Raw genomic sequence first — 26341 nt, forward strand, 5'->3', positions numbered from 1 at the left:
CTATTAGGAATATATAGTAATTAAAAATCGTATGTGCACATTTTACAAGCACTTAGTAACATACCTAAAAGTATTTCCTCTTTATCGCTGTCATCGGAGTCCAATTGCATAGCTTCTCTAATGGATTGAAATATGCTTGTAATTAATTCGCACTTTTGTTTTTTATCCATATTTTTGGAAAATATTTCCTTCACTTTATAAAATTGAGAATAGTAATCGCTGCACAAATTTGAGAAATGTCAAAATATGCAAAATGTCAAAAATGTCGCGGAAACATTGTTGCCCGTGTGAAAGCGAATGAAACATCAAAAGAGAATTTCCAGTGTCTCCCTTCCAGATGTCTCCTCGTGTAAATCGGGTCAATGTCACCAAGCTTTCACTGGAAGTCAGCTAGGGATGTAACTTCCAACGCACTAAGTACCGATTTACACACGGAGGCATCTGGAAGGGAGACATTGGAAATTCTCTTTTGGTGTTTCATTCGCGCTCACACGGGCAAAATTGTTTTCGGACACATTTTGACGTTTACTACTTCGCATCTTCTGGCTCGGATATATTCTACAACCTGCTTACATGTAAAGCGGAGAACGTTCGTCAACATTTTCTTAAATATTTCAGTGAATAATACAAACTTGTTAAATAAAAATTAATTTCTTGGTTTTTTTTTTATTTACATATATATATAAATTTTTGAACTTGATGGGGGCAAAAATTAGAATTCAACATAAACATGTCCCATAACTTTTTTACATTATACCGACTTTACTAGAAAAAACAATCCTGCGTTTCCCAAACAGCGTTCGGATGTTTGTCATTTGAACCAATATTTGTCAGTTGATTTCTTCCGTTTGAGTGAAAACCCACACAGAACTTAGTTATTTCCCACACAAAAATAGGAAACGTATGAAGCAACTGTCAAAAATTGCTTTAAGATTGGAAATACGAATAAGAAACACAAAGCGTGTCGCCAGTACGGGAGACAAATTCCCTTCTCTCTTCCGCGGCTGTCCTTCTCTCCGGAACAAAATGTTTCCATTCGAAATATTTCCCTGTGTACGTGTGCGTCTTCAAAAACATTTTTTTTCTTGTTTATTTTGGAGTTCACCTTGTATGTACAGTGAAGTAAAAATAAACTGGGACACTTGTTTTCTTATTTGAATCCTTTATAACGTGAACTTTCAATAATAACGAAATACACATTGTTTACTCAAATGTGCTAAAAATTAGGGTGTCCCAATATTTGTTTGACTTAGGAAAATTATACTATTGCGATTACGAGTATTACTGAAATAACCGGCGTTGCCGTCAATACTAAAAAAAGAATTATGCATAGTTAAGTAAATTTTTCATCCGGGTCGGAAAAGAGTTTGAGATATGAATTGCACAGCTTTTGGAGCTTTTATGTCTGTTCGTGAGCGAGATGTTCTGTTCTTATTTCGATATTATTTACAGATTTTGCATTTTGTTGTTTAATTGCTATCTTTATACTATTTTTCAATTAACGGTATAATAGTTTTCCGAAGTGAAAATGACTGCTTTCAGTTTCTTTAGACTGTCGTTACCAAGAATTTCGTGAAAAGATTTTAATGCGGGTAACATAAAAAATTTTAAAGGTTAGTTAAGGTTATTTTAATATTTCCGCCTACTGAACTTCCATAGAAAATTTCTTTGTTGGGAATAGGACTATTGGCGAGCTGTGGTTGTATATAAGTTTTAATTTGAGGCGGTATCAATTAAAAATTTTTGTGTTTCCCCGTTACTGTCTTTACACTGGCAGTAAGTTTACGTGGAATTCGTTAGCCTAAAAAATGAATATCATAAAATTCGTTCGCGTAATCTTCTGGGGGGTTGTGATTGATGTATGCAGTTGTCATTTGAGGTATACTGGTCGTAATAGTCCTCCCACGATTCTAAATTTTCTTTCTCGTTTTGCTATTTTTCGTTATTTACCGTATTTTCAGTAGGTTCTATGTGATTAATTCGTCTACGTCCATTGGGACTGGTGGTTTGAGTTGGGTGGGTCTCGGCGGTGGGTTTTGGTATTGATAGGGCCTTGGTGGCTGCTTTTGATGATAATTGAAGCTTTGTTAGTATTGGGCATTGGCTAAATCTTTGAATTTCAAAATAACACCTCTTATTGGAAAACCCTATAGTTTTGAAGGTTCACTATTCAAGCCTCTAATAAATTTGTACAGTGCTTTATCGCGGTAGGTCTTTGTTAGGATGTTAATTGATTCGTGTCCTATTTCAAGGCAGGCTATTTTGTTTAATGTAAGAGAAAGGTGGGAAAATACATCTTGGTAAAACTCATTAATGGTTTACTCCCTTGGAAAATTGCTGACATCCGGTACTTTAAAATACTAATGTCCCTTTTGCATAGTGGGTACTGAGGCATTAGGATATGACTTCCTAATTAAGGGAAGTATTGTAGGATTCCAGGTCTACATCGGCATTTCCCGTTATTTTATTTCTAATGACATTTAAAATGCCAAAATTACAAGGAGTGCCTCTTTCACCTTCGTAGATTCTTAAAATTCTTTCTACGCTTTTCTTCCACTCACTAGTTATGGGGTTACCTGAGGGCTTAAGGCTGGGGGTTTTGGTGGCGCGTTGAGGACTGGGGGTCTGCCTAAGGGATCTAGCATTTTGGGATATCTTAAATGTCCTTATAAAAATTTAATTTTTTTTCTTTCTTTTTTCATGTTTTTAAATTTTTTTCTTAATTGCTCCAATTTAAATGTTTTTAAAAAGTTGTTCCAATTTGAATATTCTAGCACACTATTCTTACTTAAATGATCTAATTTAAATGTTCTTACAAAAACTTCTTCCAATTTAATTATTCTTACTCAATGTTCTTACTTAAATGTTTTCACTTAAATATTCGTACATGGATCCCACGGCGAACTGGGTGCTTCCCCTTTGCATGATAAGCTCCTCCGGTCCGGTTGCGCACTCTTCGTGGGTGTGTGGTTCTCATCAATCGATGTCTACCACCTGCTCAGCGGACGTTTTTCTTTTACTTTGCACTTTTGTTAATTTTAACGAAATTAAAACAAGCGCGCGGCATTACTTCAGGGCCTTTTTGTTCGAGTAAACGCGACTGTTATTATTACTCACATTTCATAAAAAATGAAAATGTATTTTTGCGGTTTGTGGCGTTTGTTTATTATTTTAGCATCAACCAAAAAATTAACTTGCTTAATTGTTATTAGTAATATTTATCCGCAGTAGTCACGTGGCACCGGTAGGTGAATTGCACTTGTTTACCAAAACAATTCCCATGAAACGGTAATGCAACGTAAACATGAAGCGGTAATCCTGCATTAGCATATTGGCTTTCCCATGAAGCGGTAAGCCCATCCTTAGTTTCATTGTTTGGCCGGATGCGCGTGAGGTGTCATTTACCCGTGAGATGGTAGCTTTTAGTTTAATCGCATGCTTATGCAATCGATTGGGTGTTAATTATTTTTACACCAATTTCTGTGCATATTGCATTAACTAGTACAACATATTGCTGTATACTACCCTTTGATGTAAATAAATGGTTTACATAATTAATTAAGTTAATTTTTTATTTCGATGTTTTGAAATAATTTTTATAATACACTTAATATCAATACAACTTAGCTAATAAGATGTTTCAAATTTCACATTCATACATGCAAACTTACAGGGTGAAGTGTTACCAACTTCACACTGTTTGTATCTGTAAAACAGCTCATGCCATCAATGTCAAAATTGTTCTAATGACAGTTCAATACATTGCTTATAAGCTATCAAAAGCATTTGCGTCTCAGTTTTGTTGATTTTTTTTCTGTGATGGAATTCAAACGTAATAGTGTGATTGCGTTATATTTCGCTGGAAAATCACAACCAGCCAGTGTTCGTGAGCTCAGACACCTCAAAGTGAATAAAATGTTTGTGTATCGCACTATAAAACGTTACAATGATACTGGTAGCATTGAAAAACGCTATGGAGGTGGACCAAAAAAAACCACAACAACGCCAGAAATGGTTCGGAAAGTGAAGGCTCGACTTGAACAAAATCCACGTCAAACTGGAAGAAAAATGGCCAAAGAACTTAAAATATCGCAAGACAGCATTCGACGCATATTGAAAAATAAGCTCAAGATCAAGGCTTACAAGTTCCAAAAAGCACACGATCTTTCACCCCAGCAAAAAAAGTTCGGTGCGAAAGAGCAAGTAATGGTTAGGGCCGCAGTGACCGCTGACCCAATCGTTTTTATCGAGCCTGGTGTAAAAGTGAATGCGATTTATTATCAGGAAAATGTTTAAGAAGCTGCTTTAGAGCCTTGGACACGCAAACATTTCGGTGGTAGACCATGGACGCCCAACAGGACTCGGCACCGTCTCATAAAGCTCGTGCGAACCAAGAATGGTTAAAAAATCTTGTTCCACACTTCATTTCGTCCACACAATGGCTTTCGAATTCGCCAGACGCAAATCCGATGGACTATTCCATCTGGTCCATTTTGGAGAGCAAGCTGAGGACTAAAAAATATGCCAGTATGGATGCGCTGGAAAAAGAGATTATACGAAAATGGGCCAAAATATGTACCTCAAGATCAGCATGCAACTCATTTTTTGACCGTTTGAAAGCTATAGTCAAGGCAAAAGGTGGTCATATCAAGCTAAAGTGAATATATGTTAAAATTGTAATCATTTTTGAACAATTTTGTCTTTGTAATCAATAAAAACTAATTTCACAGAAAAAAGTTATGGTGTTTTGAATAAGTAACACCGACGGTAAATAAGCATGAAGAAAAATGTACAAGCTCTATTGTTATTTTTTTTTTTTTGCCTAACACCAAATCATGGCATTTTACATTTCAATGCAAGCGCTATATTTAATTCTGTTGACTACGCTCCGCTATATTAACTCTCGTATGTTTGGGGGTGAAGTGTACGTTGCTTCTTGGGGGAATGCACACAGAGGCGTATGGCAGTTGTGCCAGTAGCCTAAAGACCGACCATTGTGGTAGAATGCCACTCCTGCACGAGGTGCCCCTGCTTTTAACCAAAAATGGCGGATCTAGAGAGGCATAACTCGAAAAAACCCGTAATCCTAGGTGTAATTTGAACCGTGCCTATAGGATGAATGGCACTACGTAAGTGTGTCTTATAACGGTGATCTCCAGATATCGGGCGCCCTCTGGTTGTAATTAGCCTTACCGCGACACCGGGGCACTGTCGTGGCTCGACCTTCCCTTCCCCTTCACTCGTGGGACCACATGGCAGAGTCAAACAATTTATTAAAAAAGGCAGAAGTGCCTAATATAAACCAGGTCGATAACGACCTTTCGGTAAACAGTGCCGAATTACCAACAACATCGCAGGCAGCTAAGGGCAAACAATGCCCTCCAACTATCAGCGAGAGCACGGATATGGAAGTTGACGACATGGCCCTGGGGCCAGATGGCAAAGCTTCTACCATATCACCAGAGGAAGAGGAGAAACTATTATCTTCTCCCACTCGTGACTCAGGAAGAAAGGACGAAGACAAGGTGCGGCTTTGCGGTGCCGCCAAAAAGCGCCTAAAGTACTTCCTGAGAAAAGGTCACAGCATTGACGAGGCAAGAGAGTTGGCTCAAAAACCAGCTGATCTGAAGCGACAACGCTCCAGCAGCACCACGCCAAAGCAAAGCTCCCCTAAACGTGCCAATTTACAGGGGAGCTCTAGCGTTGGAAAAAAGGCAGAAGAGACTACCGAAACGGAAGGACCAAAGGCAGCAGTGCCTAATCCAGAAGTCAAGGTAGACTCAACAAAAATGTCTTACAAAGACGCGTCGTGTAGCACGAAGTTGGGAATAATTCCTCCGGACTATCCCACTACAGTATGGTCGACGGAAAGACTAACGGCCATACAACATGCTATCCTGGAGGCGATAAGGAAAAAGCAGAGTGGCGCTGCAAAGCCCAAATTTAATAGCTGCACCTTTCGCCCAGGATATATAGTTATATCATGCGGCTGCGATGATACGGCTAATTGACTAAAGGAAGTAGTTCCTAAGCTGAAGCCGTGGAAAGATGCACAGCTGAAGATTGTGCAGGAGGCGGACATACCGCGCCCACAAATCTTCGTTGGTCACTTTCCAGAATTGGACAGCACCTCAACTGAGGATATTATTAGCCTCCTTGACGGCCAAAACGAGGGCCTCAACACCAATGACTGGCGGGTGCTCAACAGAGTGCGCAAGGGTACTGTGGTAGAAATTACCATTGCTATTGACCCAATCTCCGCAGAAGTCATAAAGACTTCCAACAACTGGTTGAACTACGGGTTCGGTAAAGCCCAACTTCGGCCAAAATCTAAAGGCCCGATTGATCCGCCTAAGGTTACCGAACAGGACCCTGACCCCTCGGCGAAACAAAGCTCTGAGGAAGCGGGAACTTTGACTCCAACGGCTTCAATAGCCCAGGACGATAAGGCCAGCTGCTCCAGACACGAGCCAGAAAAGCCAACAACATCCGGCGCATGGCGCCATAACGTGGCCGAGGGTATCCGCATGCGACCCCCGCTGCAGGCTGATAAAAAAGCGCACAGCCACAACAAGGATCGAAGGGGGGATCAAATGTCCGCTGAGGAAGCAGTCCTGCTGAAAAACAACCGAGGCAAGAAAAAGGCAGCCATTGCCAAACGAAGGATCACTAGATGACCTGGCCTAAGCGAAAACCCTACAACACCAGAAGACAACTCGGATGCCTTCAAATAAATCTCCATCACGCAAAAGCAGCCTCGGACGTGCTTACGAGGAGATTTAACCAAGAACTCTTGGATGTAGCTTTCATTCAAGAACCATGGGTACGTAAAGGAGTCATTCAGGGACTCCAGAGCGCAAACGGTAAGTTGATATATGCTGCCAACAAAGACAAATTGGCATGTGTCAGAGGAAACATCTATGTCGGATCACAGACATATTAGATTCGATATAGGTGCAACCAAACCACAAATGACAATTTACAGAATCCCCAGAAAAACTAACTGGGACTACTTTCACTTCTATTTAGAACAAAGTGTTAACTGCTCTAAGCGTCACATTCAGCTTATATCTGAGCTTGAGTTCGAATCGAACGAACTACATTCAAACATAATATCTGCGTTTCACGAAAGTTGCCCAGTAAAAGTGAAAAAGCCACAAAAAAATGTTCCTTGGTGGAATAGTACACTTTCCAACCTGCGTAAAGAAACAAGAACCCTATGGAATAGAGCTAAAGCAATGGGGGACTGGTCCTCCTACTCAACAGCCCTAACCAACTACAATAAAGAATTGAGGAAATCTAAAAGGGCTACTTGGAGGAATCACTGTGAAAAGATTTGTAGTCTTCCGGATGATATTCGTATCCAAAACGCCCTACTAAAAGATCACTAAAACGGCATTAGTACCCTGAAAAAGCCAGACGGAAGCTACACAAGGAATCCAGAGGAAACCAGTCAACTTCTGCTGGACACTCACTTCCCTGGATCACTTGTGCTAGACGAGATCTCTGTACCGGCAGAAACTACTACATCTGCGGGTGCTGAGAACTTAAAACTAGCAAACAAGCTATTCCATGAAAAGCGGGTACAATGGGCGATATCAACATTCAGCCCATACAAATCTCCTGGTCCTGATGGGATATTCCCCTGTCTTTTACAGCAGGGTGCACACCATATTATCCCTAATTTGACCAGACTATACAAAGCAAGCTTACTGCTAGGATATTTGCCTACAAAATGGGCTGAGGTTAAGGTCGTATTTATTCCAAAGGTAGGGAAAAAACCCGAACAATTGCCTAAATCATACAATTAGTCTCAGCTCATTTTTCCTCAAAACAATGGAAAAGATAGTTGATCAGTATATTAGGGAATACAATCTAGCTGAATTCCCACTGCATCGACTTCAATTTGCCTATAAAAAGGCTATTGAGTCCAAACAGATAGCTCTATGTGCATTTATTGACATATCAGGAGCTTTCGATAACACCTCCTATGAGGCAATCTATAATGCCCTATATCTAAAGGAGGTACCTGAACCCATCACTAGATGGATAATATTCATGCTGAAATCTAGGACGATCAGCACCGAACTAGGAGGAACAATCAAATCTATCAAAGCCACAAGAGGTTGCCCTCAAGGTGGCGTACTCTCTCCTCTTCTGTGGACTCTAGTCATAGATGAACTTCTCCACAAACTGAATAACCTAGGATTTCACACTCAGGGTTACGCTGATGACCTAGTAGTTTATGTATTAGGCTGGCATGAGGAAACCATTTCGGATCGCATGCAGCAAGCCCTTACAATAATAAACAAATGGTGCACGGAAAAAGGGCTCTCCATCAACCCATCTAAAACAACACTTGTACCGTTTACTAGGAGAAGGAACATAAATCTCAAATGTCCGACCCTTAATAGAACAACACTTGAACTCTTGACAGAAGCGAACTATCTTGGCGTTAGTCTTGACAAAACGCTTACGTGGAACTCCCATATTGAGAGAATTACTTCAAAAGCCACAAGGGCATTCTTTGCCTGTACAAGGCTTTTTGGTAAGACATGGGGACTAAGCCCTAGAATGACCTTCTGGACATTCACCACAGTTGTAAAACCCATAGTCACTTATGCATCCTTAGCATGGTGGCCCAAGGTCAAGCAAAGAAAGGCGGCAAATGAATTAAGCAAACTGCATCGCCTGGTATGTGTTGGTATTACAGGGGCTATGAAAACGTGTCCCACGGATGCATTGGGTGTGCTCCTGAACATACCACCGCTTCCAATTCTAATTGAAAGGGAAGCTCGCTCGAGTGCCTTAAGACTAAAAGGTATATCTGAACTTAAAAGTGGGGATATGAAAGGACATTTAAAGATCTTAGAAGACTTCCTACATAGTCCCGTTCTTCATAGGGATGATATACTATCACCCAAACCAATACTCTTCAGGAACTTCCAAGTTATAATCAATGAACGAACAGACTGGAGAACTAACTCTATCACCTTCAAACCTGGCTCCCAGCTATGGTTTACTGATGGGTCCAAATTGGAAAATGGTAGAACAGGGGCAGGAATCAATGGGCCCAAATTCAAAAAATCGATTCCGATGGGATCCTACCCAACAATATTCCAGGCAGAAATACATGCCATTGAAATATGTGTGAGAGAATGCCTTAGAAGGAAAATGAGAGGTACTCACATCTACATACTTTCAGATAGCCAAGCGGCTTTAAAAGCCCTTCTATCTACAACCATCACCTCTAAATTGGTAAACGATTGCCTAAACGTCTTAAACACGTTAGGAAACCTCAACACAGTAACACTATGTTGGATTCCGGGACATGAAGGACATGAGGGAAATGAAATGGCTGACTACCTTGCAAAACAAGGAGCAAATATGCAACTTACTGGTCCTGAGCCTTTCTGTGGACTGACAAAAGGCCACATTAATGAATTCCTTAGGAAATGGGAGGAAAGAAAACTTGCCGCACACTGGCTAAACTGTGCCGGTCAGCGTCAAGCCAAACTATTCCTAAGTCCCAACAAAGGAATATCTGACAAACTTCTCTCACTAAACAGAGTAGATCTGCGTCTTTTAACCGGATACCTTACAGGTCACTGCAGCCTGAGGTACCATCTAAACAAGATTGGTCTATCCGAGACCAATGTCTGCCGCTTTTGCGAAATGGACATAGAAAGCTCAGAACATGTGCTTTGTGAATGTCCTGCGTTGGGTAGACAAAGACTTCACCACCTTGGTGGTATCGTAGTATCTCCATGCAATCTTTGGAACAACAAACCCAAAACTGTGCTAAAATTTCTAAAAAGCCTAAAACTCTAGGGTTACAAAATAGGCCTTTCACAATAGATCAGCTCTGGTCGCAGTGCGTAATGGCCTCCTAATAATAATAACTCTCGTATGTTAACTTTTCCCCAGTCGTGTTGGGATAATAAACATTTCTTAACCGCGTTTTGTTAGCATTTGACGTTTAACCTGCCCATTCGTTCCTGATCTTTCTCGTTCTCTGCATTAAATATGTTATAACTATAAAATACGCTTTAAAAACTTACATATAGTAAGCTCTTGGAATAATTTGCTTTATTGTACACACATATTTTTGTACAAGTGTTAATATTGTACTATATGTTATATATGTACATATGTATATATTGTAATTGTATAATTTAGGTCTGAAGGCCATGATAAATAAATATATTATGTTATCACTCTTTCGTGTGCACACAAAAGTCATAAACTAACGGCAATACAACTTGGTTGCTTTAGTGAACCATTTTATTACTTTTCGTTTACTCTTTCACACGCATAACTTAAGACTGAATACACTATGCGAATGTACCTCTGCTCATATAGGCGAATTGAGTACTGAAAGTGGTGCCATTTAACAAGAGTTACTTTACTCTGACATCAGCTCCCTTCGCAATACAAAACAAAAATAGGAGAAATCGCAAATTTGTTAAAATTCAGTGAATGGCTTGTGAATTAATCAAAATTAAAAAAATTAAAACTACACTGGATGGCGAATTCAGAAGGCGCAGTATTCTTCTCTATCATTCTTGCTTAATAACTATCGCAATTTTCAGATTTGGCAACTTGTATCTTCTGGCGAGTTCTATTTTCGGTTTGGTAACTCATTCATTCGGTTTTGTTGCCAGTCCGTTCGCGAAGTTTCTCAGATCGTTACAAGACTTATGCTGAAAACAGTGAACGACGTAAACGCAGTCCCCTGTCAGCTGTTACGATCAAACTAATGAGAACCCCATGTAAATGAAAAATTCCTTCCTTCCGTATCGTAGTATCGTAGATTTTATTTCACGATAATTAAAAATTCACGTAATACCCTGTCAGCTGATTGAATTCTACACATTTGTCGAAAATCCAACTGCCCCCAGCTACAAGTAAACACAATGAATACAACCATAGAAAATGTCAATTACCTGAAAGTACTGGGCATCATTTTCGATACCAAGTACACATTCAAAGAACATTGTATCTACCTAAAAAAAAACCTTATAGCCCGACTTAACATAATCAAATACCTTTCCTCAAAACACCTACATATTCACACCAACACACTTGTGAACATAACCAGGTCATTGATTCTATCCAAAATAGACTACGGTCTTCCAATATATGGAGGATGCGCCAGCTCTCATCTTAAACTTCACAATAAACCTTATCACACGGCAGTACGCAGAAGCGTGTACGCCTTCCCAACATCTCCAATTAAATGCGTCCTCGCCGAGGCCGAGGTGCCATTCATCCTTGAACGATACAAAACGGCCACTTTGAGGCTCATTCCGAAAATATTGACCACAACCAACAGACCTCTATTTGATATCTTGAAAAACGCTTCCATGCACAAAGGAACTTACAAAATAAAGTCCGCTATACGACATTGCATCTCCAACCTTAACGACCTGGATACAAAAATACCTCCAACCTGTTCGACGGTAAACCGCCAGGCGCCATGGCTCCTACATCCTAACTCAATCAATTATAGTCTTCATTCCTTCAAAAAAAAATAACACCAGTCCTGACACATTTAAACAGCTGTAGCATGAATTAGTCAACAAGAAAGATTTAGCCAATAGATCCCTATTATTTACCGATGGGTCCAAAATCGACCACAGTACAACTTTTGCTGTCGTTGATAACAACGGCAAACTATTAACAGGTGGTCGACTACCAAGTTACAGCTCTATCTATTCATCAGAAGCCTTCGCAATTCTGAAGGTAGGAACCCTCGCATCTAATGCAAAAGGCAAGTTCGCAGTCTTCACCGATAGTTTCTCTGTCCTCCAGAGTTTGGACAATATTCACAACAGCAATCAAATAATCTCCCAAATACGCGACCATTTAATAAAAAAAACCTGGCAAAACAAAAATAATATGGACCCCAAGTCACAAAGGTATTACCGGAAATGAACATGCCGACTCTGCAGCCAAAAGTTTACACCTCTCTCCCGTCATCACGTTCAACCCCCTCATGCAAAAAGACATCCGCAAGCTTATCACTCATCACCTCTACTTACAGTAACACAACACCTGGACTCATTTCAACCACCCTTACACTAACCTCAACCCTGAATGCAAAAAGTCAATTTTCCCATCCACACTATCTTCACCCGCCTAAGAATTGGCCACTCCAAACTAACTCACGAACACCTCTTCTCATCCACACCCCCTTCTGCTTGTCCATATTGCAGAAACAACCTAAGCATACTACACATTCTCGACAACTGCCCAGCTCTGTCCACCAAAAGACAACTCCACTTCAATTCCATACAACCTTCCAAACTCCTAAAAAACATAACCGCAGACAATGTACTTAAAATATTCAATTTCATAAAAGATACCAACCTAATCAACAGCATTTAACCAATATCGACGAATTAAAAAAGCTTAACAATTTCCTATACGTGTAAAATAGCATATAAAGTAATATTTAAAACAATTGTACCGTAGGCCTAAGTAGCTAGTGTGCTCTATCAATTAGTGTTATATTTCATATTGCTCTAATAAATAATAATATATTAATAATAATAATCTTCATAGAGAAATGATTCAAACACACAGGAAGATGGCATATGCAAATACAAATATGTAGGTGAATTTATATTCATATGTGCATATATATATTACATGTATATACTATGCTGTGTGTATGTATGTATGTGCACTTGCCCCCGCAAAACAAATATTACGATTCCCTAAAACTTCTCAAGAAATCCAGCGCACATTCATAGGCACAGTATCGTATGCACAGTAACCTTCAAATATGTACAGTAACCTCCAAATACTCTGATTTCAGAGTAAGCTTCTAACCTTGCAGATATATGCATATGTTTTTCTGCACTTTTTATCAATTGAAGATCTACACACGTAAAGTAATATACTAATTAACTATTTACCTACTATCAGAGAACATAAAATAATTGTTTCGAAATTTACTCCTAGTATTGAAATGTCCGACACAGAACTTTTTTATAACTTTACGGAGCGGCCGCCGTAGCCGAATGGGTTGGTGCGTGACTACCATTCGGAATTCAGAGAGAGAACGTCGGTTCGAATCTCGGTGAAACACCAAAATTAAGAAAAACATTTTTCTAATAGCGGTCGCCCCTCGGCAGGCAATGGCAAACCTCCGAGTGTATTTCTGCCATGAAAAAGCTCCTCATAAAAATATTTGCCGTTCGGAGTCGGCTTAAAACTGTAGGTCCCTCCATTTGTGGAACAACATCAAGACGCACACCACAAATAGGAGGAGGAGCTCGGCCAAACACCCAAAAAGGGTGTACGCGCCAATTATATATATATGTATGTACGGAGCCGCGACCATTCGACATGACAAAAATTCAAGATTTACCAAATATTGGCAAATAATTCAACGCGAAATATTACAATATTAACTATTTTCGAATGGTCGAGAAAATTGGCATATGGACGGCTCGTTTTAAGAATGCGGGTAAATAATCATGGCCGCTACAGTTGCGCCTATTGCTGAAAACAGTGAAGCCCGTAACCGCAATTCCGACTCAGCTGTTTCGGTCAAACTAATGAGAACCCCATGTAAACGAAAAGTTCCTTCCTTCCGTATCGTAGTACCGTAGATTTTATTTCACGATTATTAAAAAAAATTCCGTAATTCCGACCCAGCTGATTGCTCTCTCACCACACAGTGTTGCCAAGCAGTACATTTCGAAATCATTTACAAAATAAACTTAGAAAAATGATAATTTTTGTTAAAATTGCTTAAAAATACTGTTGAATAATGTTAATTATAGACAAATGAACTATTTGCATTTGTTGGTTTTTAGCTTTGGTTTATTAAACAATGAAAAATTGTACCTGATAACGCGGATGTGTGAAAAAGTGTGTAAGCAAAAATATCAATGGCAACATTGTGTAGATACAAACAAACACATTCACACAAAAACCGATGTATTGTGTAAATATGTAATTAAAAGAACGCAGTTGTTCTCGGGGATGAGTTTTTGTGCACGGTAAGGGCATGCGGTAAGGGATTCCGTGCGGTCTTCACTGTTTTCAGCATATGAATGCATTTTGTTCTTGTAGTCGCTGGCTTAAAATTTTAGTTTTGGGAACATTCGCATGTAGAGGCATAAAGTGAGTGTGTGCGTGCATTGTTTTGCTTAGAATAGCACGAGAAAGAAACGACTGGTGCGCTTTGTTAAACTCGGCCAAAATCGCGTAAGCAGCTATCCCGCCAATTAAGAAGAAGGTATAATGCTGAAAACAGTGAAGCCCGTAAACGCAATTCCGACTCAGCTGTTTCGATCAAACTAATGAGAACCCCATGTAAACGGAAAGTTCCTTCCTTCCGTATCGTAGTACCGTAGATTTTATTTCACGATTATTAAAAAAAATTCCGTAATTCCGACCCAGCTGATTGCTCTCTCACCACACAGTGTTGCCAAGCAGTACATTTCGAAATCATTTACAAAATAAACTTAGAAAAATTATAATTTTTGTTAAAATTGCTTAAAAATACTGTTGAATAATGTTAATTATAGACAAATGAACTATTTGCATTTGTTGGTTTTTAGCTTTGGTTTATTAAACAATGAAAAATTGTAACTGATAACGCGGATGTGTGAAAAAGTGTGTAAGCAAAAATATCAGTGGCAACGTTGTGTAGATACAACCAAACACATACACACACAAACCGATGTATTGTGTAAATATGTAATTAAAAGAACGCATTTGTTCTCGGGGGTGAGTTTTTGTGCACGGTAAGGGCATGCGGAAAGGGATTCCTTGCGGGCTTCACTGTTTTCAGCATAAGGGCATGCGGTAAGGGGCTCCGTGCGGTCTTCACTGTTTTCAGCATTAGAAATATGTTTGCATATGTTTGTCTATTTGCTCTTGAATTTTTTATATGTAGCTGTGAATATGAGCTGTGTTATGAGGCAGGTCAAGATTTTTTTCTGCCCACATAAATATGGATCGTAGATGTTATATTATATGTATTCAACACTTTGTAGTATATGAATATACGTACATATATAATAATTTAAAAAGTACAACATATTGTTGAATAATAACCCTTGATGTAAATGAATGGCTTAGAAAGTTATTTCTTATGTTATGGTATTTGAATAATTCATACATATGTTATATGTATTCAACACTTTGTAGTATATGAATATATACATACATATATAATAATTTAAAAAGTACAACATATAAAATTTTTGAATAATAACCCTTGATGTAAATGTAATACACCTAAATTCAATACAATTACATAAGTTAATTAGATACTTAACACTAAACCTACCGACAATTCTTGTATACCTATTCCTACCGCGCGCGGTCAAATTGACCGGTAATTAAAAAGATTATCAATTTTATTATTCAGTGCAGATAATGGTTGATTTGTGGCTAAATGTATATAAAATAAAGAATTTTCATGAAATTTCGTCCAAATTTATTTCTATATAATTTCTAAAATTCTTTATAAAAAAAACAAATAAAATAAAATTTTAATACAGAATGTTATGCATACATAATATACTTATTCGACTTCTTCGGCTTCCCCACATTGTTTACAAATAATTGTAGTCTGAAATGTGCATTTGCCGCAAACATATTTTTCGCACTTCGAACAGATTTTTGTTGTTTTATAATCTTTACAAAATTTTATTTGGCAAGTTTTTCGTACGCACAAATCGGAACTTGTGGACGGTGTTGGTAAAAGCTTTTTTTCTTGAGATTTTGTATATGCATCTCTGAGTTCTGAAGCTAACTGGAACAAAAATTCCTGCCTGGAAATGTTTTCACCCGTCGTTTCTTTATACAAAATCCAGGCATTTATTCCAGCTAGGTCCAAAATGTTAAAAAAACCCTGAAGTGGCCACCTACAACTTTTCGACTTCACGCTGTATTTCCTTGCCATCTGATCTGCCACATCTACACCAAATTTTGTACTATTATAAAATCTAATAGTTTCCGGTATACGTTTGTTGCTTTTTTCTATTTCTATTGAGTTATGTTTGGAACTTAGGACAAGCACTTTTTTTTCGGCTTACTTTTATACACTGTAAGAGTGATGTAATTTGATTTATACAATTTGCTTGAAAATCTAACCATTTTATCTTTTCTTTCTTTGGCTAACTTTGGCAACTCTCTTTTGTTTCCACGAATTGTTCCAACAATTGTAGTATTTTTTGCAAGTAATTTCTTGGCTAATGATACACTCGTGAAAAAATTATCTGTTGTTACATTCCTTCCGCATCCTGTGAAAGGATCCATCAGCTTTAGAACAACGAACTCCCCAAGTGAAATTGAACAATCTCTCCTTTCATCCTTTCCCAAATAGGGAAACCCATTTATAATATACTTACTATTGACGTCACACGCCAACTAGAACTTTATTCCAAATTTGTCTGGTTTGTTTGGCATATATTGTGTAAATCTACACCTAGTCTTCGACGGGAATAACTGCTCATCAACAGCAATATATGCACCAGGTTTATAACAATTTTGAGAATTTTCAATAAATCGATCCCATATTGTAGATATCATAGCAAATTTATTGGTTTGTAAACGCTGGCTTCTTTCGCTCTTCTTATCAAATCGTATGTACTTCATAATTTCTGTAAAATCGTTTCGGCTCATTGTTTTCGAAAAAAAAGCGGGTCCCCAATTTTTATTCCACAAATATGAGATATCCAAATTTTTTGCCTCATATGCGCCGCGAGCATATAGCAAAGAAATAAATGCTTCTAGTTTTGTTTCATTTAGCTCCCACTTAGTCCCCAACACCCTAAATGCTTCTTCTTCTGTACATTTTATAATATGATGCATTATGCGCTGATCAATGATAAGAGTAAATGCCGTCTTCATTTGCCCTTTCATTATATATCGTTTAGCGTATCCTGTTGGTCCTGACATATCCCTAAAAATATTATGCACTGGTAACCTGCCAGATTTAGGTCTTCCGTTTATTTCTTCCCAGACTGTTCCATCAGCAGCAGTTTCGATGCGTTGATCCTCTAAATCTGTCTCACATTCGGATGTCAATAAAACCCTCTTTCTTTTCTGCCCTGAACGCTTATTTATAATATTCTCCTCTTCACTATCGCTTTCTGATTCCAATTCATTTGTAAATAGCTCTTGATCTATTTCCATGTTTTTTTCAATTTCAGAAGTTTCTTGTTCATCATATTCTGAAAATTTTTCTTCCATGTCCGTTATATTTCTTAGGTAATTTGTAATTTTCAAATGCTTTGACATTTTTAGGGTAAATATCTACAACAGATTATTACACTATGTAAGGAATAACAAATTTACATCCATGTTTTGATACTTTACCTTATCTCCTTCAAATAAACAATTGTAAAAAAAATTGCATAAAAAACTCTTTAGAAGTGCACTACTTGAGACTGTAATCAATACTATTGTTATTTACTCTTTTCACTTGAAAGCGACTCTGAGATAACTGTAGAACATTTTTTCTCACCGGTCATATTGACCGACCGCGGTAGTTAGGCTACATAACAATTTTTTTTGGGAAAATAGAAAAAATAACTAAAAGTAAAGAGTGACCAACATATTATATGCATATTCTAAGAATTGTCATATAGTTTGATAACGGTATTATAACGTTTAAAAATGTGTAAGTTTTACAAAAAGTTTGAAAACGGTCAATTTGACCGGTGTTGGTAGGTTTAGTGTTAAAATTTCACATTCATGCATGCATATGATTGGTTGGTTTAAGTGGTGATTCTTCCAGAATCCAACTAGCGCTTCCGCACCATTTTGTTGCCACATCCTCGTTACCAACTTGTTTTCCAGTTATTTTCAGCATGACTATATCCAGTCTGTGCGGTTCAGGAACCTTATCAGATTGTTGACATCTAAGCCAGACAGCTGTTCCAGACTCTCGAACAGCGGTTTACCCAGGGTTAACATTCTGTCCTTCCATAGGGCAGGGTATTCGCAGAGGAAATGGAATATTGTTTCCTTATGCATGCATATACTTAGAATTAATTTATTCATCTCACAAGAAATAATTCATTTGCGCATGCAAAATGCCGACGGCAAATAAGCCAGAAAGAAAAATGTACAAGTCTGCGTAATTTTCTTTTGCCTAACACCAAATATTGTATGTACCTCAAGATCACATTCGTGCAGCATATCGAGCTAAAGTGAATATATGTATGTTAAAATTGTAATCATTTTTGAACAATTTTGTCTTTGAAATCAATAAAAAAATAATTTAACAGAAAAAAGTTATGGTGTTTTGAATAAGTAACACTTCATATCGTTCACCCTGTATATATGTAGTATTTAGAAACATATCATTTGCGCATGCAAAATGCCTAAGGTAAATAAGCATGAAAGAAAAATGTACAAGCTCTATTGTTATTTTATTTTGCCTAACACCAAATCATGGCATTTTAGATTTCAATGCAAGCGCTATATTTAATTCTGTTGACTACGCTTCGTTATGTTAACTCTCGTATGTTAACTCTCGTATGTTAACATTTGCAAGCCCGTGGTGAAATAATAAAAATTTCTTACCCGCGTTTTGTTAGCATTTGACATTTAACCTGCTCATTCGCTCCTGAGCCTTCTCTATTAACTTACGTTCTCTGCATACATCATGCTATTTAAAGTTATTGAACTGTATTTCATTTGAGAGTTGGAAAAAAGGCGTATCTATACAAAGTGATGGCATTACAGTTACCACATTTTCGGCTGGCGTTCCCAACACAATATGTTTATCGTAAACTTTAAATATCTTATAGTTGAAAAGAATGTGTGAAATGCATTAAAATTGACACCGATAAGTGCACATTATTTATATTTACCGTCTTTTAACTGCTAAGTATAAGTTTATATAACATCTAATTTGTACAAATCAAGGCCAGAATATGGCATTATGGAAGCGGTTTGGAAGAATGTACTTACCGAGACAAAATGACAATAATTATCACACGCTAATGCATATCAAGAAACGCAAAGATATGAAGTAATTGTCTAAAAAGGCGCAAAAGTCTTGGGTTAAAATGTTAGTTAAATTCCTTAAAAACCCATTTGCCGTTCAGAGTCGGCTTAAAACTGTAGATCCCCCATTTGTGGAACAACATCAAGAATCGCACCAAAAATAAGAGAAGGAGCTCAACCAAACACCCAAAAAGGGTGTAAACGTTAATTAAGATGGTTCCGCATTCCGGAACGGACATAGGCTGATCGGCCTCGCAGGGGCTCGAAACATGGTAATCTGCAGCACCAGATTCTAGTATAAAAAATACACCATGCTACGGGGTTGTCTCCTGATCAAAAAAGACAAAACCAGATCTATCATGTTGGGATAGATGGAAGACACGCTTCTAGGGGTTTAGATGTAAGTATGGTCCGGGGATCCAACATCGACTCAGATCATTATCTCGTGGCAGCCAAATTACGTCCATGCCTCTGTGCAGCAAAAAACATACTTAAGTTACTACAGTTTCCACTCAACTTTTTATGCAGTCGCACGATCTGCGAAGAATAAATCAATAACAAGTGGCCCTCTCCTATTGTCGAGTGTATATACTCCGAGATCGTTTAGAAGCTCCATATTCAAGTACGCGAATGCTACTTCGGTAGCTGTTCCTCTTACGTAGGTGTTTTTACTTCCTAATGTGGTAGATCAAGCGTTGAAGTCTCCAGTAATTATTATTGGTCATTTTCCGCTCAGCTCTGCTTCCAAAAGTGTACCTTAACCCAAGTGAAACCCTCGTGTCATTCTACATTAAGTATTTTGTCTCCGGAATCTCAGCAAGGTTCTGTTTATCTTCTCCAATGTCGTGAGTTTTTAGGTGCTACCGGCTCCGATAACAGCGCCACAACAATCCTTTTCTCCGTCACCAATTGATCTAAGAGGCCCTATGCCGTATTGCAGTGGTTGATATTAAGCTGCAGTAGTTTCATGGTCATCGCATTCGCACAGCCTTTTGGCAATGCGGACCCTTTGCACTTCCAGCTGCATGTGTGCTTATGCATAATACACATTTATTTATTTTTGCTGCGATCTACGGCATTTTGACCTTCTTCACCGCACCTTCTGCACTGTTTATTGCGATCAGGCTCCTTGCACGCTGTGGCAACTTGTCCATATCCCCAACATCTATAGCAGTACTTGGGTGGCATTACTTCCGAGACTTGACATCGTATCCAGCCAACTTTTAGATGCCCCAGAGCAATAGTCCTCTTAGCATCTTCTGCCGCAAGTTGTATGTAAACGGCGTAGGTTCCTCCATATGCTGCTCTGGTACTCGTTATCGCTCTTTTGTCTGGCCTTTTAATATGCGTTTGCTCCACCATGGCAACCAATAATTCGTCTGTCGAGTTTAGTTCCAATATAGGGACTCTGATCTGCACAGTGACCATGTGTGTTCGCAGATTTATTTCAATTACCGCCTGATATCATGGCATCGAGGGTCACTCTCTCGGCCGAGCGGGCAGCGCTAACTAAGCTTCAGCGCTTAACATGCGTGTACATCACAGTTACCCAAGGATGATATCACTCAGGTGATCAAACTCGAAAAGAAGTTCGAAATTGAACTGAACAATAAGTTAAACTTGAGTGGACCTGCGTTTGAAAAGAAACTCAAGGAGTAAACTCTGCACTGCTCCACAGAGGGCTCGAAGACAATAGTAGGCATAGGCGCTGACATTTACGGCCAAAACCAAGCGCTCTGTGCTGTTTTCCTCTAGGCAGTTTTCCAAGCATCTTCCAAGCAGAGATGTAAGCCATCTGTCCATGTACAGAGGTAAGCTTAGACAGAAATTTCCGGAATGAGGGAATTGTCATTCTGAGTGACAGTCAGGCGGACTCATGGCCCCATCGTCCTGGGAAATGAAATCCTCATTGGGTCTTGAGTATATCGAGAAGCTTAATCTACAAGAATTGCATCCGGCTAATTTTGGTCCCAGGATACAGGCCTTTAACTGGGAACAATATATGCTATGGGACAACCCAACATCAAGGAGAAGCTCAGGAGTGAAGTGCTAGGGTTAAGGGAAATTTGCTGGCACCAAACTATGAGGCTACGCCAAGCGAAATCCTAACTGGGACGTTTCTGCGACCAATCAGAGTAGACTCGAAAGCCCCTTCTCCTGGAATGCAGTGCTATAGCGCGGAGAAGATTCTGATATCTTGGCCAATTTCAGTCAGAAGAAAGGCACATACGCTCAGTCCAACCCGGCGCAGAAGCTTGGACGGTGACAACATCCAAAAAGGCGTCACTTGGAGTATTTGAAAAAAAGATTCTGGGAAAGATTTTTGGACTTTTGCTCGTTGGCAAAGGCGAATATCGCAGGCGATGGAACAATGAGTTGTATGAGCTTTACGGCGACATAGACATAGCGCACCGAATAAAAATCCAGCGTCTACGTTGGCTGGTTCATGTCGACCGAATAGAAACGGCTCTGAAAGTATTCGATGTGAAAAGAGGAAGAGGAAGGCATCCTTTACTTTGGTAAGATCAGGTGGAGAAAGACTTGGCTTCACTTGGTGTGTCCAACTGGCGGTCAAAAAGAAGAAGAATAAGTATTGAAACAAAACGTTGAAATCAAAATATTATTATTAATATAAAATAATATTAATTAATTAATATTATTATATATAATAATATTATACAATATTATATTATTATATTATATTAATTAATATTATATTAAATGAAAATTAATTCTGTGTCTATATTTCCATAGATGTGTTGACTGCATTAGGCTTAGCGATATTTGCTACAACTCCATTTTGTTCGTTGCGCTTTGGGTTGGTTGCTTTTGCGTTTGTTATATTTTTAACTTTATATAAGCATTTGTTTTGAATATAATGTATTTTGCCAGCGCATATGCGAATACTGTCATTTGACGTTTTTATTCCGACGATTGGCGCAGCCCAAATTGAGTATTGACCTGGCGAAATTAAATTTAGATCTTGCAGTCTGTAATTCTGATTCAACCAGGTGTTGAATTGCGTAAGTGACGGACTCACTTTGGCAGAAAACAAGTTGAAAATTAGTCTTCACAACCTCTGCGCTTTATTGCAGAGACCTTTTTGTTTGACGAAAAGTACTGGATAAAAATCTTTGGGTAGTAATTCATCGTAAGTTTTTGGTATTGGGATGAGACTTACCTGTTTTCTCGACGAAATCTGATTACAAAAAGCACTGAAAGGCATATCCTCGAGTTGAAATGCAGATATCCAATCCAAACCGATCACATTAAGATTGATTGTAGTGACGAAACACGTCAGGATTTTTATTGCTACTTTAAGATCCACTTTGCCCACAAATTGTGTGTACCGGGGTAAATCGCCAGTCGTACTTCTTGCGGAATGCGTCCTAATTTAAATTTATTATTCGTTGACATTCTCTTGACAGCACGTCGCAATTAATTGTGTTGGCTTCTATGTACAATTTTGTTAACATTCAAGTTCTTATATCGAAGTCTGATTCGGCTTTAAGTCCTGTTCGGTTCATACTATATGTGCAGTCGGGGTTAAAGCACTATCGCCAACCTTAGCAACTATGTATGTATATGTAAAAAATAGCCAAACTAATAACAGCTAAGTAAGTGTTTTTATTTGGTATTTTTTAAGTTACTTTTCTTGGGATATCATAAAAGCGATATTTTTTTGTAAACTCACTTGCTCTAATTGATAAAGCGGCAAATAAGCAATCGAAATATTGGAGCACTATAACCGTAACTAGTTTAAGGTTACTTTGAATAAGTGGCGATGACGGTCAAATTACGCCATTCAACGCTGAAAACGCTGGCTGTCTCCATCAACGAGGCCAATAGATTTAATAGCTCTAAAACTAAAGGCTACTTGAAGCTCCTGGAGGAATAATGGGCAAAGTTTAAGGAGGCATAAGAGGCGTCGAAACCATAGATGCTGAAGAGCATGCCTAGGGGCAAGCAGAAACGTGGTACGTAGAGGCACTTTGCAACTCCAAGCAAGTACAAAGCCGAACGATGTTGCCTCTTACCAGTACACCTGCCGTAATAACACAAGCCATCGAAACACCGAATCCGGTCGTACGTCTGGCAAGAATTGAACTTCCGAAATTTAGTGGTTATTCAACTGCATGGATTCAATTCCACGATGTATTCAAATCATTGGTGCATGACAACACAACGATTTCTGGTTGTCAGAAACTGCACTACCTACGCAGCTGCCTTCAAGGTAAAGCGCTGCAAGTCGTATCTAACCTCACAATTTCGGCAAAAATTTACCACATGGCTTGGGGTCTGGTCTGCTCGAGATACAAAGTGATACGGATCATTGCGGAAAGTAACTTCGGAGCAATATTCAGCATAAAGCAAGGAGCAAACGAAACGGCACAAGGGCTTACACACATTCTTAGTGCAGCGCTGCAAAACATACGTGATCTGCAGGCCTCAGAACAAACTAGTGGGAGCTCTCGTTAACAAACAATAAATTTAGTACATTCGGAGACTTGCAAGCATTCCTTGAGAGCCGTTCTCGTTTACTGGAGGTACTAGCACCTAGTGATACCGGTCCAGTCAGTAAAAGGGCAGTAACACAGCTGTTCTGCATGCTGCTGATTCCTCCAATCGTCATTCATCTCATAATAATCCATCTGCAAATCCCGAGTCCTGCTGTTTTTCTCAGCATAAAATATGCGCTTTTAGCAGCTTCAAAAAGTTAAGCGCAACTGCTCGAGCGCAAATCATTAAGCAGAGGGCAGCATTTTTTAATTGTTTTTGCCAAGATTACAAGGCATCAAACTGCAAAAGCTCATCCAATTGTTTAATCACGCGGCTGCACCGGGCCAGGGGTCTAGCGAAAGGTATACACATCTTGCAACGAGTGATGCGATCGATGAACTATACGAACGCAACATCGACGCCCGTGCTGCGCTATCGCCTTCGGCTGACATCTTGACGGAAAAAACACAATAACGATGACTGTTCGCGTTAAAAAGCGGTAATGTAAGGGAGTTTATGGTCTGATTGCGAGCTCACTAGACACCAGTGGAGCACACACTTGCCTAGTAGTCCGCAAGCCAGCGACAAGATTGTCACGACCAAGTTCCTCTCAGTCGATAACTCGTAAAATGCCTCAGAGAGTCGCATTATGAAGCGTTGTAAATGTCAGCTGCGGCTCCGAGGGTGGGTTGAGCAGTGGTAGCCGCCCACGCACGTAATAAAAAACTTTATTTTTAATCATTTATTCCCGATTAAAAAATTTATCAAATGAAAGTTAGACTAATATTTTGAAGAAATAAAATTGTCAGCTTATTATAAAGTGGTGGATTATACCGCAGCTGGTCACACAAATATGAAAAATATACAATATATATGTGTTCAGTGATTTCCTCCGAAAAGAAAATGTATCTGATGATAGTTTATGTATTGTTTTTAATAAATAATTAAGTCAGCTGGCTATATGTAGGTCGAATGTGTGTCCGCTGATGCCCTGAAAGTGTAACGTAGGGGCTAGTCGGAAACGAGTTTTCCCCCAACATACTGCCAGCGGATTTGTTTTATTACTTACAGGATCATATCAACAATCCGCACAAAAATGTTTTTTCGGGAGGAAATGGCGTACTTTAAGTTATTCAACATTACATTTTATGTGCAAACTGAAATGTATAATTTTATGGCAATGTTTCGATTACTAATTATACATTTCAGTTTGCACACAAATCCGCTGGCAGTATATTGGGGGAAAATTCGTCAGCTGATACATTTATTTACGCTATAAATGTTTCCGACTAGCTCCTACGTTACACCCTCAGAACATCAGCTGAAACACATTCCAACTACATATAGCCAGCTGACTTATTTATTTATCAAAAACAATACATAAACTATCATCTGATAAATTTTCTTTTGGGAGGAAATCACTGAACACGTTTAATCCACCATATTATAATTAGCTGACAATTTTATTTCTTAAAAATATTAGTCTAACTTTCATTTGATCAATTTTTTAATCGGGAATAAATGATTAAAAATAATTTTTTTTATTATTTGCGTGGGCGGCTACAGCCGCAGCTGACGTTTACAACGCTTCATAATGCGACTCTCTGAAGCATTTTACGAATTATCGACTGAGAAGAAATAATTGATAAAAATTAGCGCCTGGCTTACGGACTATAGTGCATCATCGACATTTCCGCCGTCAGCTAATCTCTGCGCACGTGGGACAACTGTGTTCCTTTCCTCTGCTACAAAGAAAGCGTCCAAAAGGGCGATTCAGCAACCAACAACTTGCTCGCGAAGCATCAACTGCTACGCTCCTGCGACTTCATCAGTTAATACGTCATTACACTATGACGATACAGATATCACCATATTATTGGCTACTTCGGGGGTCTGGCACACCATGCGCGTACTTTTCGACAACGGAGCGTTGCGCACAGCGACTTTATCACAGGCATAGGTCTCCACCGAGTACTACGCCAAGGGGTGAAGTACTGCTTCATCATCGTAGTTGCAGCCGGCTCACGTCATCAACGCTTTAGTGCTGCCAAAGATAACCAATAATCTGCCGATCACCTGTGTAAAGGTCCCGAAATGGCAATATAACAAAAAGCTTACGCTGGCCGACCCACACTTCGCCACGCCAGCTCCTATTGTCATACTCATCGGTATGGACGAGATAGAGCAGTTCCTGACTACTGATCTACGAAAGGGTCCACCTGGGACACCACTTGCTCAGCGACCAACACTCGGCTGGGTTCTATTTGAAAGAACCAGCAATCAACAACTACTAGAGAAATCAGTCAATCCGAAGTACCTAGCTTGCAATATGGTGTATACCTTGCCGAAGTTTTAAGCAAATTTTGGAAACCTGATGGCGTACCGCACCGAAAGCTTCTCATAGATGCGGAAAAGTTTTGTCAAAATCTAATCGAGTCAACACACCAACGAGCTTCAGATAGGCGTTTCATTGTGCAGCTACCTCAAAAACCTACGGTACCTGTAGGAGAAACCCGCTCTATCGCATTGCGCAGGTTTTTCAGACTAGAGAGCTACCAACCAAAAACTACGTCAGCACTATGTGGATTTCATGCATGAACTGCTATTGATGGGTCTCATGGAGCCTGTACGTGATATACCCTAGTCCTGTTATTACATACCGCATCATGCCATTTTACTGTGTTTTAGTATGCATCGTTATGTCATGACCGCCGACATAGCGAAAATGCACCGGCAGATATATGTTCACGAGAAGTCTGTAGATTTTCAAAGAACCGTCGGAAGAGATTGGCCAACTGAAGAACTAAAAGACTATCGAATGCTTCGCCTCACTTACGGTACAACTGCTGCAAGC

General features: G+C 39.1%; 1 protein-coding gene across 6 annotated transcripts in view; it reads right to left on the reverse strand.

The window, feature by feature from the left end:
• The window catches only part of LOC128869671 (uncharacterized), an 86801-nt gene that overhangs the window by 30440 nt on the left and 30020 nt on the right, over positions 1–26341 (reverse strand). For 3 of the 6 annotated variants that reach the window (XM_054112257.1, XM_054112259.1, XM_054112256.1), the window contains exon 2: positions 65–219. The exons of 1 other annotated variant lie outside the window; for it this stretch is intronic. In XM_054112257.1, the coding sequence (XP_053968232.1) occupies positions 65–219 (155 nt within the window). The remainder of the gene's footprint in view (positions 1–64; positions 220–26341) is intronic. 2 more of the 6 variants (XM_054112261.1, XM_054112260.1) reach the window with 1 other exon arrangement.

This window comes from Anastrepha ludens, chromosome X (genome assembly GCF_028408465.1).
Source record: "Anastrepha ludens isolate Willacy chromosome X, idAnaLude1.1, whole genome shotgun sequence".
Taxonomy (NCBI): domain Eukaryota; kingdom Metazoa; phylum Arthropoda; class Insecta; order Diptera; family Tephritidae; genus Anastrepha; species Anastrepha ludens.